This window comes from Australozyma saopauloensis, chromosome 1 (genome assembly GCF_035610405.1).
Source record: "Australozyma saopauloensis chromosome 1, complete sequence".
NCBI lineage: Eukaryota > Fungi > Ascomycota > Pichiomycetes > Serinales > Metschnikowiaceae > Australozyma > Australozyma saopauloensis.
The window spans coordinates 2,612,315-2,629,773 of record NC_086131.1 but is presented as its reverse complement, the minus strand read 5'-3'; the positions used below and the strand labels follow the sequence as shown (position 1 = coordinate 2,629,773).

Sequence of the window (17,459 nt, the reverse complement as noted above, 5' to 3'; positions counted from 1 at the left end):
TCTTTTCTGGAGTTGTTCGTAGAAATCCTGTAATGCCTAGTGTTAGCCACAGGCACCAACAGCTAAGTTGTCTTAGCGAGATAGTGTTTTGAAAGAACGGCAGCTTGTCCGTCACCCATTCCCAATGGCGTTGAACAATTGAACTTTAAGGTATCTAACTAACAAGCACCCAAAGCAAGAAAAAGACAAGTAACACACCAAAAACCTTCAAAAACAACCATCTGTTGCTGGAAATACGAGTGTAGAATTTGAGAAGCTCCCGCTGGGCACCCATGATATTCATGTCAATATCATCCACATTCTGGTCGATACGCTGGATCTGCTCTCCCTGCTCTGATACCATCGATGCCAATTGCTGGAACAAGTTACCCACTTCGTTAATGGTTGCTTCAATGGTCTCTACAGCAGAGCTACGCTCTTGAATGTATTCGTTTCCTTGCTCCTCCAATAGAAGAAGTTGTCTCGTTTGATCTGGTATAGAAAGGAGATCTCCATTTTTGTTGCCATACGGCGAGTCCTGCTTCTGTTCATGGATGTGAGAGTATGGATTCTCACCATAGCTCTGGAGAGGCGATGCGCCCTTTCTGTCGCCATCAATCAGACGCGGCGTTTGTGAGTTCTGGCGGAGGTTAGTGGCAGCAGACAAGAAGTTCTCCTTGCGCGACTTGTTCTCGAGCTCATTCTTTTGGCGGATCCCGAGGACCGTCGCAAACTCACCACTGACATTTTGCATCTTGGAGTTCAAAAGCTTGCAGACATTATCGGAGTATTGTCTGATATCCTTGTCTGAATTGACGGACGAGTCTCCATTGGCAGCACGCTTCAAGTTCTTGAGATTCTGACTGATCTTAAATATATCCTGCTTGATCACGTACGCCAACTCGTTGATTTCGGCGGGCTTATCGTCAAACAAGGTCTTTCGCTTTGCTAGTTGGGCGAGCTTCAGTAACAAGTCTGTAGTCTGTGCAATATCTTTGGCGATTGACGCCGCTTGCATACTGAATTGTGATCTTTTGATGGGTTGAACATTCTGTTGCTGGCCCGTACGGTTGATTTTGTCAAAGGAGGCCACACATTGCTGGAATTCCAAGGTTCTATTCTGAATAGACGACAGCATAAGGGCAATGTTAAGGGGGGAAGAGGGGGACTACGAGTGAGGAGGAAGGTGTAGGCGATGCTGCGTTTGGTGTTTGGTACTTTGTCTACGCAGGAGGAGCTTTTGCTGTCGGTAATTCGCCCTTTCTATTGATCGTGGTTTGGTGGTAGTTTGGTGGCCTCTACTGCAGACTGCAGGAAACACTGTTGAGCCAGAAACTTGATGGAAAAAGAAAAACGCACAAACTTGGAAATTTTGGGACAATCGCTGTGGCTTCGGATTGGTGTATTATTGTTGTATATTCTCAGTATTGGTTGTGTTTTTATCATAGATATTTGTGTTTGTTTGGGCGTTTAATAGGTTTTGAAAAGATACGCAACTGCTCACAAAATCTGCAAAGCCGTGTACATATGTGGGACTTATTAACTGTACTATTTTCTTGATGACTTTGGTTTGGTGGATCGGAAACTGAGTATACATAATTATTGATGTTCTAATTGTTCCCGCAGTTTTTATTCTACTCAGAGTAAATTATAAAGCATGGTCGAATTCGGGACCATTAACACTTGCAAACTCAGTCAGATATGATTTAGTAACACATATAGACGGAAAAAAATTTACCCGAGATCTGGCTTTTCGTATCTGCATCTCTGTGTGCCTATCGTAGCACTGATCCTTTCCCACTTGAGGTTCAATGGCTGCAAAAAAATCACTATTGCACCCGTGCACCAGAGTTTTGAAGTAGATGGGACGAAAGATGATAAGCGGCGACCAATTAAACAGAAATCGATCATGTTTAAATTTTTCCAAAATGTTTGAAAGGTATTAAATAGAAATTTTGGCCCTGATTCTTGGAGTAATGGAGGTTACATAGTCAAAGACCGATACACGGTGTGAAGGTAACAATATTGAAGTGACCATGCACTTCGTAAGTGACAAAACTTTTAATAAAGAAAGTCAATCTATCAAATTTATGCGCTGTATTCGATCTTTAAGATCCAAAATGCCTCCCCCCGTACCAATCTGCGACGTATTCAGGAGGTATCAAACCTAGCCCCCTTCGTGTCAGAAGACTCAAGAAATATACAAACCAGCGCAATCCATAATCCATAATCTAAAATCTAATATGATATCTCTCCCCATTCTAAATATTGTCTTTGTTGCTTCACGAGTCTCTCGACATTCTTCCTACGAAATCACAATGTCGAAAAAAAAAATAGGAAAAACCACCAACCCTCTATCATAAATGATTCGAGTCCAATACAAAAACTCTCAAATCATTTATGTACATTTCTACACCTCGCCACTTATGAGTTTCAGATTCAACCCGAAATAGGAATATATCAACACTAGGTCGTGCACACACCGCACTTCTCACCTGAAAACCAAAACAACAACGCTCTTCACACTCCTCAACCCACATAATCTTCAATTACAATGAGAGAGATTGTATGTAATTTCTATGTATCGGTCGCTGCGTTGGTCTAGATCTACCCAATTTTATTTCTGGTCCACAGGCGTATTGCATTGTTGTTTTTGTCGCGTCATACTAACTTCCAGATCCATTTATCTACTGGTCAATGTGGTAACCAAATCGTATGTAAATTTCGAGCTTAGAACGGAATATTTGTTCGGAGGATGTGGATTTTTTTTGCAGACCCAAATTTGCCGTGTATGTCCGTCCAATTGTAGTGATACGGCTGAACATGCCCCTGAATCTAGGAACTAAAAGATGACGAGTTCCATTGACCTCTGGAAGGTAATGGCATACACTACGAAAAGATCGGTCATTTGCAAATGTTATCAGTTTTTTTTGGGCCAGAAACAAGTATCTCAAATAAGCTATCAAAATGTTTTAGGACGTGCATCACGGCCAAACACTCTTCCAAATGTTCTAGATGAGCCTTTTCAAACAATTGATTGTAATTCAAATACTAACTATAGGGTGCCGCCTTCTGGGAAACCATTTGTGGCGAACACGGCTTGGACTTCAACGGTAACTACCACGGTGATGATGGTATTCAGAAGGCCAAACTTGACGTCTACTTTAACGAGGCATCTTCAGGTAAGTATGTTCCTCGTGCTGTGCTTGTCGATTTGGAGCCAGGTACTATCGACCATGTTAAGGCCTCTAAAATCGGCAATTTGTTCCGTCCTGACAACTACATTTTCGGCCAGTCTTCCGCAGGTAATGTCTGGGCCAAGGGTCACTACACCGAAGGTGCAGAGCTCGTCGACTCAGTCATGGATGTCGTCAGAAGAGAAGCAGAGGGTTGCGACTCTTTGCAGGGTTTCCAAATCACCCATTCTTTAGGAGGTGGTACTGGTTCCGGTATGGGTACATTGTTGATTTCCCGTATTAGAGAAGAATTCCCAGACAGAATGATGGCTACATTTTCCGTTGTTCCTTCTCCTAAAGTTTCTGATACTGTGATTGAGCCATATAATGCCACTTTGTCTGTGCATCAATTGGTTGAGCACTCTGACGAAACCTTCTGTATCGATAACGAAGCCTTGTATAACATCTGTCAAAGAACCTTGAAGATGCCTTCTCCAAGCTACGAGCAATTGAACTCCTTGGTTTCCTCCGTGATGTCTGGTGTTACGACCTCCTTGCGTTACCCAGGTCAATTGAACTCTGACTTGAGAAAATTGGCCGTCAACTTGGTTCCTTTCCCAAGACTACACTTCTTCATGGTTGGATATGCCCCATTGACTGCTGTTGGCTCCACCTCGTTCAGATCTTTGACCGTCCCAGAATTGACACAACAAATGTTCGATGCTAAGAACATGATGGCAGCCTCTGACCCTAGAAACGGACGTTATTTGACTGTCGCTGCTTTCTTTAGAGGTAAGGTGTCTGTCAAGGAAGTCGATGACGAAATGCACAAGGTGCAGACCAGAAACGCCGATTACTTCGTTGAGTGGATTCCAAATAACGTGCAGACTGCCGTATGTTCTGTCCCACCTAAGGATTTGGATATGGCTGCCACTTTCATTGGTAACTCGACTTCTATTCAAGAGTTGTTCAAGAGAGTTGGCGATCAGTTCAGCGCCATGTTCAGAAGAAAAGCTTTCTTGCATTGGTACACATCTGAAGGTATGGAGGAGATAGAGTTCAACGAAGCTGAGTCTAACATGAACGACTTGGTCAGTGAATACCAGCAATACCAAGAGGCCAGCGTTGAGGACGACGAGGAGTTGGAGTACGGAGGAGAGGAAGCCCCATTGGCCGACCACATGGATTAGGCGACTTCGACGCGAGCAAGATAACCAAAATCTAAGAAGGAGAAAAAAGAGCGAGGTTTCAACACAGAGTAGAAGCCTAGGCTAAAAGCTCTAGGATGCTTCTCAAGATGTACCTCTAGATTATACCCCTGACTGTGCCTTAAAATTCAAAAGAAAAAAAAAGAAAATCTTCACTGCAGCTCAATTTGACCTTTTGCTCCCATTTACACCTTATCTGCTCTACTCCATGCCTCCCCCTGTGCTTCTTCATTTCGTGTCCCTTTCCGGCTGCACCGTCGACAGCGATCTTCGACTAGCCCTTATATTTTACTCATAGAGTCGCTCGTTTCTAATTGGTTTTTACCTGATACGGTGTTTTGGTCATCTAAAGACCAATGTTTTGTAATTGCAGGTAACTTCTATATCTAATACATTGAATTCAGAAGACATGGGCACAAAAGTGCAGTCTACAAGGATAACCGCGATAAAATCAAAATGGAGGATGTCTCTTAATTTTCATTATATGTGATTTGGTCATTTGTTCCGATGCCGATCCTGAGACACATATCATTGGTATCCATGCGGCACAAGCCCAAGAGAATTCCGTTGAATACACACACAAGTCCGTAAACCTACAAATTAATCTTATCATTATTTCTTTATAGTATACATAGGCTTAGCCCTGTAGTATGCACTGGCACCTCTCTAGTTACCCCTCAAGAAGTTCTTCACGAAATCGTTCTTGTCAGTCACATTGTATGAGTGTTGGTCCTCGAAGTATCTCAAAACGTGACATTGTTGCTTCCAGAAGTTGATCATTTCCTGAAATTCCATTTGTCCCTTAGCGTACAAGATGTTTGTCACGTCCAAGTTGTCCACAAAACGCTGTCTCTCAAACTCTTGTCTAATTTTTGTCTTAACATTAGAGACAGGCATGTCTAATTCGTACAAGTCAGAGATCTCTTTGGCGTTTCTGATGTAGCGACGGTACAAGTGAATGACTCTCTTTTGCATGTCAGCGTGGGTGAGCGACCGACGGGTGGTCTCGGCAAATTGTGTGGCAAGAGTCATGGCTTCTTACGGCACTGCGGAATATGTGGGTGCGGTTGGTTTTGGTGTTGGTGCAACGGTTATGGATGAGTATAGCGATATGTGAATTGGGGGATTGGTTGGAAAAGTCGTGCAGGGACCGATAATATGTCAATAGTAGTCTGATTCTAATTTTTGGTGATACAATGCAGAAAGTGTTTCGTGTAATACAATTTTCTGAGTAGTTTTATTTTGAATACACAATTGTGTGTTCTTGATCTTTTCACTCATGGCATTTGGACGTAGTGAAGAGGTACGATGTAGAGGCATGAGAGGTCAAACGGAGTTAGATTATGAATTCGAAATTTCAAAAGTCACTATTTCATTTGGGGTTCCTTCGTTATATTTTTTTGACTTTTTTCTGTCATGAATGACGTATACATAGGCGTTGGTTCCTCTTCTTTCGTTAAATTCAATCGTTGAACATGTAGTCAATTGAAACAATCAAGTCCCCGAAATTGAGAATTCTACTTGAATCAGAATCCAATATGGATCCTAGAGATACTCAATCAAACCTTCACCGACTCTTGAATTTGCCTCAAAAGCCCATTCAGCGGCTCGAGCAATTTGATAAATCGACAAAGTTCGTAACTCTCGCTCCACATCTCTGCGCTCAAAAGCATTTGGATTATCTGTGAAATGACAGCACGCTCTTTTTCGTTTAGGACTGTCACTGCCTCAGAGTCTCCATCAACTGTCACCGATTCTCTTTTGTAGTTAAGATAAACAATAAGATAATTGTAGCACAATTCAACATCTTCTAGAGTAATGAGTCTATCCATGAGGCCAACGGGCGTCTGCTGTAAGAATTCGAAGAATCTGTCCCAATAGTGTACCTCAATCTTCCGGAGAAGGTTGACATAAATAGCATCCGAGCTGGAGCTCGCATTTACCAAGTCGCAGATTCTAGTAAGTTGTTGATCACCAGCTTGCTCATTTAAATTTTCATATAGGAGAAGCTCGAGGCAATAAGCGTAGTTGGTGAAGTCGCTGTACTTCTGAGTGATCGTGACAACATCAAGATTCATCACAAACAAATCATGTCCGATGAATTTATTCAAGATAAGTTGTCTGTTGGTTCTATGTCTGAAGACTAGATGCTCGTTTTTGGCCACAAATTGGTATTCCAAGTTCAAGACCTCTATTGATGTCTTGGACAGAGCAATACTCAATGGCATGTATGAAGAAACAGTGATAATAATAGGTTGCTTTCGCGGGGATTCATGACCATTTGCAGAGATTTCAGTTGGTGTCAGCGCAGTTCTCTGATCTCCCTCAATTGGCAATTCCGAACTTTCCGATACCAATTCATTTAGATCGTGAATCACTAAAGCATCTCCAACGAATAGAGACACAAAAGTAGATCGATGGTCTTTGAATTTTAAGTCAAAAAATTGCAATTCTTCGATCCCCGATCCTACATGTTTAAGCTCGTACATGTTGTTAGCCTGGTTGGTATGTGAGCGCACGACCTGATTCTTCAAGATGTAGACTTCGCCAGTCGAGAGGAGAAAGAGGAAATGACGTTCATCAACTGAAACTAGTTTGCGCACATCTGTAATGGCAAACTTATGTTTGATGCTTGACAAGTGAATAGTTCGACAAACGTTGATCGAAATTCTAGATTTCCCAAGTTTAATTTCACTTGGCTTCTCAGGCCCATTGTCACATACAATTTTGATTTGCATCATGACAAGCTTGAGATCACTGGTGAGTAAGGTAAGAAGATAAGACATTTTATTCTTAGCTTTTGCGACTTCAAAGTTGACAATTCTGTTGTTGAAAGTATGTCTCCATGCGATAAGGTCGCTATCAAATTTAAAATCCAATCCGCCCTGCCCATACTTCGATAAGGATGTTGACAAAATCATTAGTTCGTCCACAATATGCTCGGCAGATTTGTTAGAGTCATCCTTTTCATAGCGGTTGATGATAAACAAAAAGTCTTCTATCCAAAAATGATCAATTACATTGAGAGCATCTGTAAAATGGTTCTGAAAGAGATACCACAACGCTTGTTTCGGCTCCAGTCCAAGCCCTATAGGGGTGGAAATGGCAATATGCGGCCCATACGCCAAAGACATCTGTTGTGATTCATTTTTTCCGATTGAGAAATAGCCTGAAAGTCGCTTAGAAAGACATTGAGTGTTTACGCCATTAATTCTTTGCATTTTTGCGAGCTTGCTTTGAAATAGAGGTAAAAGTGGTATACGGTGGAAATGGCTTGCACGATTTTGTGAGGGAAAGCTAATGTAATTCAAATCGTTTAAAACCGGAGTTTCCAGGCCAGCGGGAATTGAGCGTAAAATGCATAAGGAATGAAGAATGGTTTTATTCTCATTGAGTAGAAATAACTGTTGTCCATTCGAAGAAACTGTGAGAAGGCTTGTTCGGCAAAAATCTGTCAATTTTGATACAATCGTTGCGTCTAGGTTACTGGAAGAGATTTCACTGCCGACAGATGCAGAATCGAAGAGCACAAATCCGAATTTAGACACCATTTTGTAATAATAGGTGTCACCGTTTGTGAGAATGAAAAATTCTCCACAAGGTGACCAAACACACAGAGAAATGGTGTGCTCTGCTGCTTGTACTAGTGTCTTGACATGATTGACAATTGGTGTTTGTCCAGCGATCCAACGAAACAGGTAAATGGAGAGTGAATTAGGCAGCTGGAGAAGAAATAAATCATGCATGGGGTTAAAAATAATACTTGTAGGTTCCGATGTGAGTGTGTCTATTACTGTATGTCTCAACAGCAAGTTTTCCTCGTGAACGAGTTCTAATACAGACATCTCAAGGTTGAAATTGACATGGATGAAGAAGTTATGAGTCGAATTGTATTCTAGCACCAGAGTATCGATGAACCAGTCATACTTCTTGAGGTCTAGAGTATGATTTACCTGATTTTTCACGTGGATTTGGATCTGATCATTGGTAGTGTGGAAAACAAGACTATGGGAATTGGGTTTGGTCCAGAATTTTCTAAGCGGGTTCGACAATTTGAGCAACTTAGCGATAGTAATGCGCACTTGCGGCACGTTCTCATTCCGCGTGTCATCATCATGGGAGCAGTTTCCGAAATTCTCGATGTTAATCAACCCAGTCTCAGAGTTAAGTCCTAAAGTTCGAGTAGCAGACTTGAATATATTGGTGAGCGAATGTTTTGCATTGTTCTGCAGCAACGGAAGATTGTTCTGTAGAACATTGTCTGGATTGGAGACGTCCGTGATTTCGTACGTTGAGTTTGAGTAGTTGATGGATACCTGGTAGATCAAGACGAATCCAGAAGCCGTGCTCACACAAAACACGGCCGATTTCGCCTGGAAGTTTTCGGCTGTATTTGCAGCAATCTGATACACGTCCAATTGAGTGGAATTGCCATGTAGCGATAGACATTCGGAGCTTCTGTTGTGGTATGCCAACGGAAGAAAGCTACCTGTCTCTAAAACGACCAATGATGTGGTGGAAGCCAAAAGAAGAAGTGGTGAGTGCGGGAGCGGTTTTAAATCGACCACGGCCGACTTCAATGGCACTGGTATCAGGAGGGAGGGTGCATTGTTCACCCAAGCCATGATTACTTCGGAGTGAACGGGACCAGAAAGAGGAAAGCAGGGAAAACTGGGGGACGAAAAGGTGTCTTTATATAGGCGTCAGAATGGGTCAAGAAAAACAGCGTCTGCTGCTTGATGTAGTGAACGCGGGGTTGGATCTGGTCACTTCGTATAGTTGGTTCACTCAGATTTATCAGATGCACGTATACATATGCGATATGATTTCGAGGTGACCAGAAAAATAGATAAGACGCGAGATGTTAAATTGATCTTAGTTTATTTTTCTTCTGATTAAGCAAACAAGATAAATTATAATTCACATGATTCATTAGGTTTAGGTTCCATCTACTCCAGGCATTCCCATTTACTCCGTCTTCAGATCAAACGAGAGCGAATGTTTACACACCGATTGTCATTCGGAGTTCCCAGCTCGAGCGTTCCTGAAATACTAATTTTTGATCAAAGTCTCGTACTAACACCAAAGGACTACGATCTCTCGGCCCTGAGAGCCAAAAGATAAACTTGAACTAAACTAAACATCCTATCGATTACGCCGTTCTCGTGCTTTCTGTACATTAAGTGAAGATGAAATATATATCCAAAACCTTAACGGTAAGACTTTTGGAATCTGGCTCTGGCACCACGACCACCAAACTTCTTTGGCTCCATTCTTCTGGAGTCAGCAACCAACAAGGTCTTGTCGTAAGAGGCGAAGATCTTCTTGAGCTCGTTCTTAGAAGCCTCGTCGACGTATTTCTGGTGGTAAGCAACCAAACCCTTAGCAATGGCTTGTCTGATGGCGTAAACCTGGGAGACGTGACCACCACCGGTGACCTTAACTCTGATGTCAATGTTTTGGAACTTGTCCAAACCGGCCAAGGTCAATGGCTCGTAGACCTTGAATCTCAAGATCTCTGGTTGAACCAAGGTGATTGGGGAACCGTTCACCTTGATCAAACCCTTACCGGCCTTGACGTGGGCAACGGCAGTAGCGGTTTTCTTCTTACCAAAAGTCTGAATTGTTAGTATCGAGAGAAGATGGGAAGCTGATGATGCCCAAACGAGACGCAGTTTTCGTGTTCAAATATTACAATAGCTCTTTTGCATGTTATGGGCGAAGTGCAACTCTGATGTACTTTGGGAAAGAAAGAATCTTCAAAATCGAGAGTCAAGGGGTCCATTCGCCCTTCAATGTATTTCCGATTCGTGGTATATCTGAGGCGGGAGGTTCGCTTTGTGTCCTTCCTGAAATGGATTCAGTTCATGATGACTGCAAAAGGGTAAAAGGAACAATATCGAGCCGGGGAAAAAAGGATTCAACTATAGAAAAACGTCTCGTTTCGTTGGAAGCGGCAAAGCAATCACAAAACACATACTTGGACAGATGGAGTGGACATCGTGCTGCTGAAAGTGGTGAAATGTAAGACCTAGGAAAAGTTTTTCGCGAGTAAGTCAGAGAGTGAGGGAGCGAGAGTGTGTGGTCAGAAGGTACGGGTCTTTTGCTGTGTGAGAGGGTGTGCTGCATAGACCATAGACGGTAAGAGAGCGGATGGAGACTAGCTGCAGTCCCAGACCCTAATCTGCCGTCGCATCGATGAAGGGGAACAGAAGAGGGCCACGTGATGGCAGTGACTGCGGAAGTGCGAAAAATTTGGCCTCCACCCGTACCTCTGCTGCCCACTGCGCACCGACAGTAAAAAAAAAAACCCATCGTTCTTCTTACTACTACCTTGGACCCACGCAAAAATGGCTATCGCTAAGAACTTACCATTGTTGAAGAACCACTTCAGAAAGCACTGGCAGGAGAGAGTCAAGGTGCACTTCAACCAGGCTGCTCAAAAGGCCTCTAGAAGACAATCCAGAGCTGTCAAGGCCGCTAAACTCGCCCCAAGACCAGTTGACGCTTTGAGACCAGTCGTCAGATGCCCAACCATCAAGTACAACAGAAAGGTCAGAGCCGGTAGAGGTTTCACTTTGGCTGAGATCAAGGCCGCTGGTTTGACTGCCAAGTACGCCAGAACCGTCGGTATTGCCGTCGACCACAGAAGACAAAACAAGTCTCAGGAGACCTTCGACGTCAACGTCGCCAGATTGCAAGAGTACAAGTCTAAGTTGGTTGTCTTCGGTAAGAAGGCTCCTGTTACTGAGGACGCTGCTCAAGTTTCCGTTGCTGCTACCTTCCCAGTTGTCCAAGACACTGTTGAGACCGCTCCAAGAGCCGTTGAGGTCGGTGACAAGACTGCTTTCGCCACCTTGAGAGCTGCTGCCAACTCTAAGAAGTACAAGGGTATCAGAGACAAGAGATCTAAGGAGAAGGCCGAGGCTGAGGCTGACAAGAAGAAGAAGTAAATGTCTTAAATATTACATACATTGGTTAATCACTGGACTGTGCTGTAGATTCTGATCAATTTCTGGGGAAGTGGAGTATTTTAAGATGTATTTGACATCATGGAAAGGCTGTAGCGCAATGGAGATAATTTTTCGATTAATGAAATAGTGTATGATTGGGTGTGTGCCAAGAGGATGTTCATTATTCTTTGCAACTAACCAAATTGGAACCCATTCTCTAGTTTCAGTCTTCTATTATTTGTTATAGACATTAAGTGCACACTTGGTTGACGTGAGTCCCACATCATTACTTGCTTCCCCTGATTTTGCAACCATTAACTGAGCAGGAGTACGTTGTCAATAATATACAAAGATAAGATCTAATTGATTTAAATATGTGGCCTAGAGTCTTCCGTTAATCAACTTTCAATTTTCAGCTCTTCTAGCCTCTCACGATGTGAGAAGATGTGTCTCGGTTTGATGAATGTAAACTCATGTCATTCAAAACAGCCTACTAATTGCAGATCGAATGAAATAGAACGAAAATTGAGACTCGTAGTTGGTGTAACAATCTCTAGAGTCCAACTGCGACTCGATCGAGCAATTTATCCTTATCTATGAAACTACAGCGATGAGATCTCTCCCTTATAAATTAGTGCAGATGCCCCATCGATGCATTTTGAGCCCTTTTACTTCCCGAACTAGAAATACCTGACCCATTCTGTCACTTATTAATATGCGAAGAGAATGGAAATATCAATTAATTCGCCTTCACTTAACTACGTCCACCCAGACCTTAATGTCTAACGGACTGAAAAACTGAATAACCACACACAGAGAATGACGAAAGCGAAGATTAGAACTTTTCTTAAAGTTAAAGGTAGTCAATCTGGCCAAATTCAATTGAAATGAATTAGTTCACCTCGTATAATCTAAGAAAATGAGGTTCCATCTCATCTCCCATGCTTCAGATTCCCTGCAGCTACATTTACCTACACGAACCCCAGTGGGCGCTACAGAATTTTGCACTAGAAAGAGACGTATATTACAGCAGTACGATTAGTCGAACAAACCGAAGCCCATGTCGTCATCGGACTCCTCCTTCTCCTCCTCGGCAGCCTCCTCAGCAGCCTCCTCAGCAGCAGCACCACCGGCAGCAGCAGAAGCACCGGCAGAAGCAGCTGGAGCAGAAGAGAAGCTGAAGAACAACTCCTTCAAGTTCTTACCGTCCAAAGCCTTGGCGAAAAGGTCAGCCCAGATTGGCTCAACCTCGACGTTGGCCTTGGAAACCAAGGTAGCCAACTTGTCGGCAGTGATCTCGACCTCAGCGTCGGCCAAGATCAAAGCGGCGTAAGACAAAGCAGATTCAGTAGACATGGCTAAGAGTAATCAATTTAAGCAATAGGCAGACTATTCTTTGTTGAAGGTGTAGAAGAAAATATATTTGGAGGCAGGTTTTTTCGGAGGGAGGTGCGCACACTGCGCGCTGTGCGTGAAGTCCTGGTCACGTGTGGTTCAGGGCCGGAGCCCGCACTGGTGTCCCTCACTTATTGGGAATGGCTGCAAATAATGTAAAGACGGATCAAAGGGATTGTTATTTAGGTGGCATTTGGGTAAAAAAATATGGTTCCGCTGGTCTTTGCGCAAGCAATTCGTAAAATCGTTAAGCCGTTAGTTCTGTGAGGGTATTCAATACTTCGACTACGTGCGGCTCACCTACAGAGTTAAGGTAATAATGACAGAGATAATCAATTTAGCTGCAACCTATTGTAATTTCAGTACTCAGCAAGCTTTTAAGCGTAGGTTCGGTTGGATCATCACGGCAGTTGCTGTCTATATGCTTCGTCTTGTAGAACTTTCAAACCTCAGCGGCTCTACCTGATAATCAATTAGAATTGTGTGATGCAATTATTAGTCTATTATAAATTAATGCACGTCTACTTGTCGAGATGGTCCCGTAGGCGGCAGTACTCTAAATATTTAGGTTTTGTCCACCTTCTGATTCTCTTTCCGTAGATGATGAATGGGATAGCAGAACCCATAATCACAAGAGTAATGGCTGCCAAAATAGCAAATGTCTTGGTGTTGCTCATGGCGTCAAGCCACTGCGAACATGTGAATGTGAAGATGCATCCAAACATATTGTTGATTACAGAGACACCGGCCATCATTTCCACAACCATGTCTGGGTATGCATCCATGAGATAACCCATAGCAACATCTCCGGAAGCACCGAAACCAACACCAACCAATCCAAGGCCAAAATAAGTAGGACCCCAGTGCCAGACTTGGTCTGTACCCACTGCAAAGAGAATGAGACCCACTGGACAGAGAACCGCAGGGATAATCAAGAAGTAGAGACGGAACTCGGCTTCCTGGATACCACCATTTCTTTTGGCCATCCATATCGTGAACCAGTCACTAACTGTTCCCGCATAGATACAGCCAATGAGCGCTCCTATGAGACATGGTATGTTCATTAAGGCAACACCGGTGTTTCCATAATTGAAGGGTGGATTAAAATATTGATTATCTTCAACAGTGAGGTAGAACGTCAAGAGTGCGTCTTGCATTCCCCAGACCAAGCCAGAGAAAATGAGAGGAGGGAATGTGAACACCCGAAACAAAACGATTAAACGCTTAATGTACTGCTTGAACCCTATGCCAACCAAGTTGGGGGCTTTAGTGATGAGCTGAACCTGCTTCCAGTAGCCGTCCTGCGGTTCGTTAGCGCCGAAATGACAAGTGTGAACAGCTTCCATGTCATTGTGAGAGGACATACGAGAGTCCAACGATCTGTGTGCACTGTCACCGTCTGTGGTTTTTTTAGCAGCGATACTCTCGCTGATGAGTTTATTAGAGTCCTCGAGTGCCTGTTCCATTTTGTTCTGTCCCACCTGAAGTTCATTGACAAATCCTTGGTACTTGGTACGGTGAAAGATGGTTTCGTGCATACCAAACACGATCACCACCAAAAGCACACCGGAAATGATGGCTGCAATCCAGCCCACCCAGCGAAACCCAGGACTTGTGACAATAAATCCGGCAATTAATGGTCCCAAATAAGTACCCACGGATGTTGCAGAGATGTAGACAGTCAAGACGGAACCAAGCTGATGAGAGAAGTACATATCCATAAGAGACTGTTGAACATGGGCTTCTGCGCAAGCTTCCGAAGCACCTACGAAAATCTGAGAGAGAATTGCATCTAGAGAGTTTTTGGTGAGAGCAAACCAGATAGCACCTCCAAGACCAAGCAAGATGCAAATGAAATAGGAGATTTTACGGCCGTACAAGCTGGCCACGGGAGTAAGCAAAAACGTTGTCCAACCAATAGCCACGAACAATGCGCCGGCTCCAGTATTCATCACCGCATACGAGATATCATACTTCTTGTTCAAAGTGTCTTGTAAAGCAGCAGCGTCATTGGAAGTAGCGGCAGTAAAACCGGTGATAACAGCCAAGACGAAGAAATTCCAGAGTTTTTTCCACTGCGGCCAATTTAATGGGTCGTTGACAGAATCCGATGGCTGGGGGACCAAGATGACATTGTCTTTGGTAGTCTTCAAGGTCAGATTACCCTTTTCCGCCGCAAACGAGTAGATGCTCACGGTACCTGGAATATATTCTTCGCTCTCTTGCGAGCTGATGCTTCTCTTTTCATCCAGCATGGTCAGCTATGGGCGGAAGTCACCTTGGCTAGAGATGGGAGAAGTGAAAAATTTTGAGATAGCAAAGCCGAAGATAACCGGGCTGGGCGACAGTACAGAGGATGGGCAAAAAAAACTTGCGGCACTGCGAAACTGAAAATGCGAAAAATGCAGAAAGGCACAATCAGCAAATGGAGAATAGTCGACAGGACACAGAGTGCGACTTTTATTGAGAATTAGAATGAATTCGACTGGAACTCTCGAAATATATATGGATGCAACAACGACAGAACCGAGTCAGTCTTGTGAGATTAGCGACCGTTGGGTGATGGCTGCAAAAAAATTCAATACAAGCGTGGTGCGTGACAGTCCCAGTATTTGTAACCTGAACAAATCCTACATCCACAACTGATAAGTGGATAGCGAGCGGCTCGAATAGGGCGAGTCATGACCACACCATACCGGCCTTATCAGCGCGAAAGAATGGGGAGCGCGAGATTGGCAGGTCGGTGCAGCAGGGCCCCATGACGTAACGACAGATCGGGAATTGGAGGCACATTTGACTATCAAAGGAGATTTGAAAAACGGGAATGGCTGTCGCCGTTTCAGGGGCAGCTATAGCGGGTCTTCTATCAGAGTGTTGGTGCGCTGAATAGGATTGAGGTGGGTGTGCCTCCTACCGAGTGGCAGCGGAACAGGAGGGGAGTCGATAGCGGTGAGGCATGAATAGTGTGAGAAAAGGGAAAAGTAAAAAAGAGGGGACTTTTGTAGAATGAAACTGGAGACTCTGCGGTGTGGTAAATTTTCACTGGAGGTCGTTTTTCATGGTTTGGGTTGGTCTTTATGCCAGCCTTGCATGCTAAGCGATTCACCACAATGCAATTATTTATGATATTGACAGAATGATGAAGCCTTTCTGGTTCAAACTGGAAGGTTTAATCTAATTGCCCGTGCTCTTTATTCAAAATGTCTCTATCCATCATTGTATCTTGATTATTGTTACTCAATGGGGTTCATTCCAAAAATGCGCTATCCTAGATCCAGGGAAGATTTGCGTGGTTATGGGTCTCTGGGTCCACGTGACAGAAGTCTAAATGGAAGTCTATTCCAAGTTTCGCTGGCTTATCGGGATGTTGGCCAAAAGAGCATTTTTATCGGTGAGTTTTTAGGTTGAAAGTCAAGCTTTTGAAAGTTGAGCGTAGGTGATGGGGTTCAGTCATAATCATCGATTTATTTGGAGAGAAAGACTCATGGGATTCATGTCATAGGTTGATAATTGGGTGAGAAGAATGCTCTTATTTCTTGAAATTTAATTAGTTCTCTTTTCAGTAAATTTTGTTGTCCAATTCCATCTACACTCGTGGACTAAGTGAGTCTCTTTTCTCATTGAGTATGTTTTACACAGAATGGTCATCTGTATTACTAGGTCCGACTGTTGATAGACTCTCTGTTAAATCCCATCCAGTAATATTTTTTACTGGAAATTTGAGCGGAAACATTGACTTGATTCGATGTTCTAACTTTTGATTGACTATTTATTCCAGAAGATTGCGAAATTGCGAGTTGTGGAAAGATCAAAGGAATGAGGAAGAACAATAAAGCCATTAGCTCCATCTACAGCACTACCTTAGATCAAATAGTTGAGTCCGGCAAAAATGAGGAATGCAAGCGCCAACTATGCTGACATGTGCGCCTTGCCACAGATCTGATACTATGGGCACTGGTCTAGGAAGACAACAAGCATGCAAGGCTGCGATGACATATTGACATATCAAAAGAAGACTAACAAACGGCTTCATCTTGTCACACGCCCAATTCGCTGGTAGCGAATTGCAACTCCGAAACTTGCGCTTCGAAAATGCTCATCGCCCTTCGCCCTAGAGAGACTCCCTGTAGCTTAACACCAAGACATAACAGCGCCACAGCCAGGCAACCACGACATATTATCCAAATTTGACGGAAGAGTTAACATACAAGAATTCTTTAGCTTTAATTTTCGTATAATGATTCTGTGAATAGTTTTTCATGCGCTGACATCGCTTCTTGCAACCAGAAGCAGTTATGTCCTGCAGGCATACGTATTTAAACGAGGTAGTCACAAACCATTTCTGGCAAGGGCTGATACAGCACCCTCTGCATCAATACATGCCATACACTCAATTTGGCCGCTCTGGAAACCGGGTTTCCATTTCAGGCGTCTTCTAGGATACTTGCAATTAAAGGCGCATGTGGACAAAATGGCAACATGCAGTATATCCGGAATTGTGACGTACCATGCACTTTAAGCAGTCGGGCTGGACCCCCAGCCCGATGATACGATAGGCCCAGAAGGTTTCTTTGCTCTATCGATAAGAAATTCGGCCACAGAACATTGCTATCCGAAGTAATGTTGTCAAATGTTGAGATGTCTTTATCTGAAACGCATTGGTTTCGACCCTGCTGCGCTAAATTAAAGTTCGTAAACAAGTTGAATTATAGCAGTTTATCTGCAGTGCCAGTCACAATAACACTTTG

General features: G+C 43.4%; 5 protein-coding genes across 5 annotated transcripts, besides 1 other annotated feature; 1 reads left to right on the top strand and 4 right to left on the bottom strand.

Moving 5' to 3' along the window:
* Positions 1 to 154: 154 nt before the first annotated feature.
* On the bottom strand, positions 155 to 1,117 carry PUMCH_001152 (uncharacterized protein; the record flags this gene model as incomplete). The annotated part of the gene is made up of 1 exon (XM_063020216.1): positions 155 to 1,117. The coding sequence occupies one exon, from the start codon at positions 1,115 to 1,117 to the stop codon at positions 155 to 157; it is 963 nt and encodes a 320-aa protein (XP_062876286.1).
* A 2,223-nt stretch (positions 1,118 to 3,340) lies between these two features.
* PUMCH_001151 (uncharacterized protein) lies at positions 3,341 to 4,345 on the top strand (the record flags this gene model as incomplete). The annotated part of the gene is made up of 1 exon (XM_063020215.1): positions 3,341 to 4,345. One exon carries the CDS (start codon positions 3,341 to 3,343, stop codon positions 4,343 to 4,345), a length of 1,005 nt encoding a protein of 334 aa, XP_062876285.1.
* Positions 4,346 to 5,922: 1,577 nt separating this feature from the next.
* Positions 5,923 to 8,988, bottom strand: PUMCH_001150 (uncharacterized protein; the record flags this gene model as incomplete). Its single annotated transcript, XM_063020214.1, has 1 exon — positions 5,923 to 8,988. The coding sequence occupies one exon, from the start codon at positions 8,986 to 8,988 to the stop codon at positions 5,923 to 5,925; it is 3,066 nt and encodes a 1,021-aa protein (XP_062876284.1).
* A 585-nt stretch (positions 8,989 to 9,573) lies between these two features.
* Positions 9,574 to 9,636: a sequence feature (Short protein (PUMCH_001149, WPK23899.1) was converted to a misc_feature.).
* Positions 9,637 to 12,354: 2,718 nt separating this feature from the next.
* Positions 12,355 to 12,672, bottom strand: PUMCH_001148 (uncharacterized protein; the record flags this gene model as incomplete). Its single annotated transcript, XM_063020213.1, has 1 exon — positions 12,355 to 12,672. The coding sequence occupies one exon, from the start codon at positions 12,670 to 12,672 to the stop codon at positions 12,355 to 12,357; it is 318 nt and encodes a 105-aa protein (XP_062876283.1).
* Positions 12,673 to 13,232: 560 nt separating this feature from the next.
* PUMCH_001147 (uncharacterized protein) lies at positions 13,233 to 14,966 on the bottom strand (the record flags this gene model as incomplete). The annotated part of the gene is made up of 1 exon (XM_063020212.1): positions 13,233 to 14,966. The coding sequence occupies one exon, from the start codon at positions 14,964 to 14,966 to the stop codon at positions 13,233 to 13,235; it is 1,734 nt and encodes a 577-aa protein (XP_062876282.1).
* Positions 14,967 to 17,459: the final 2,493 nt, after the last annotated feature.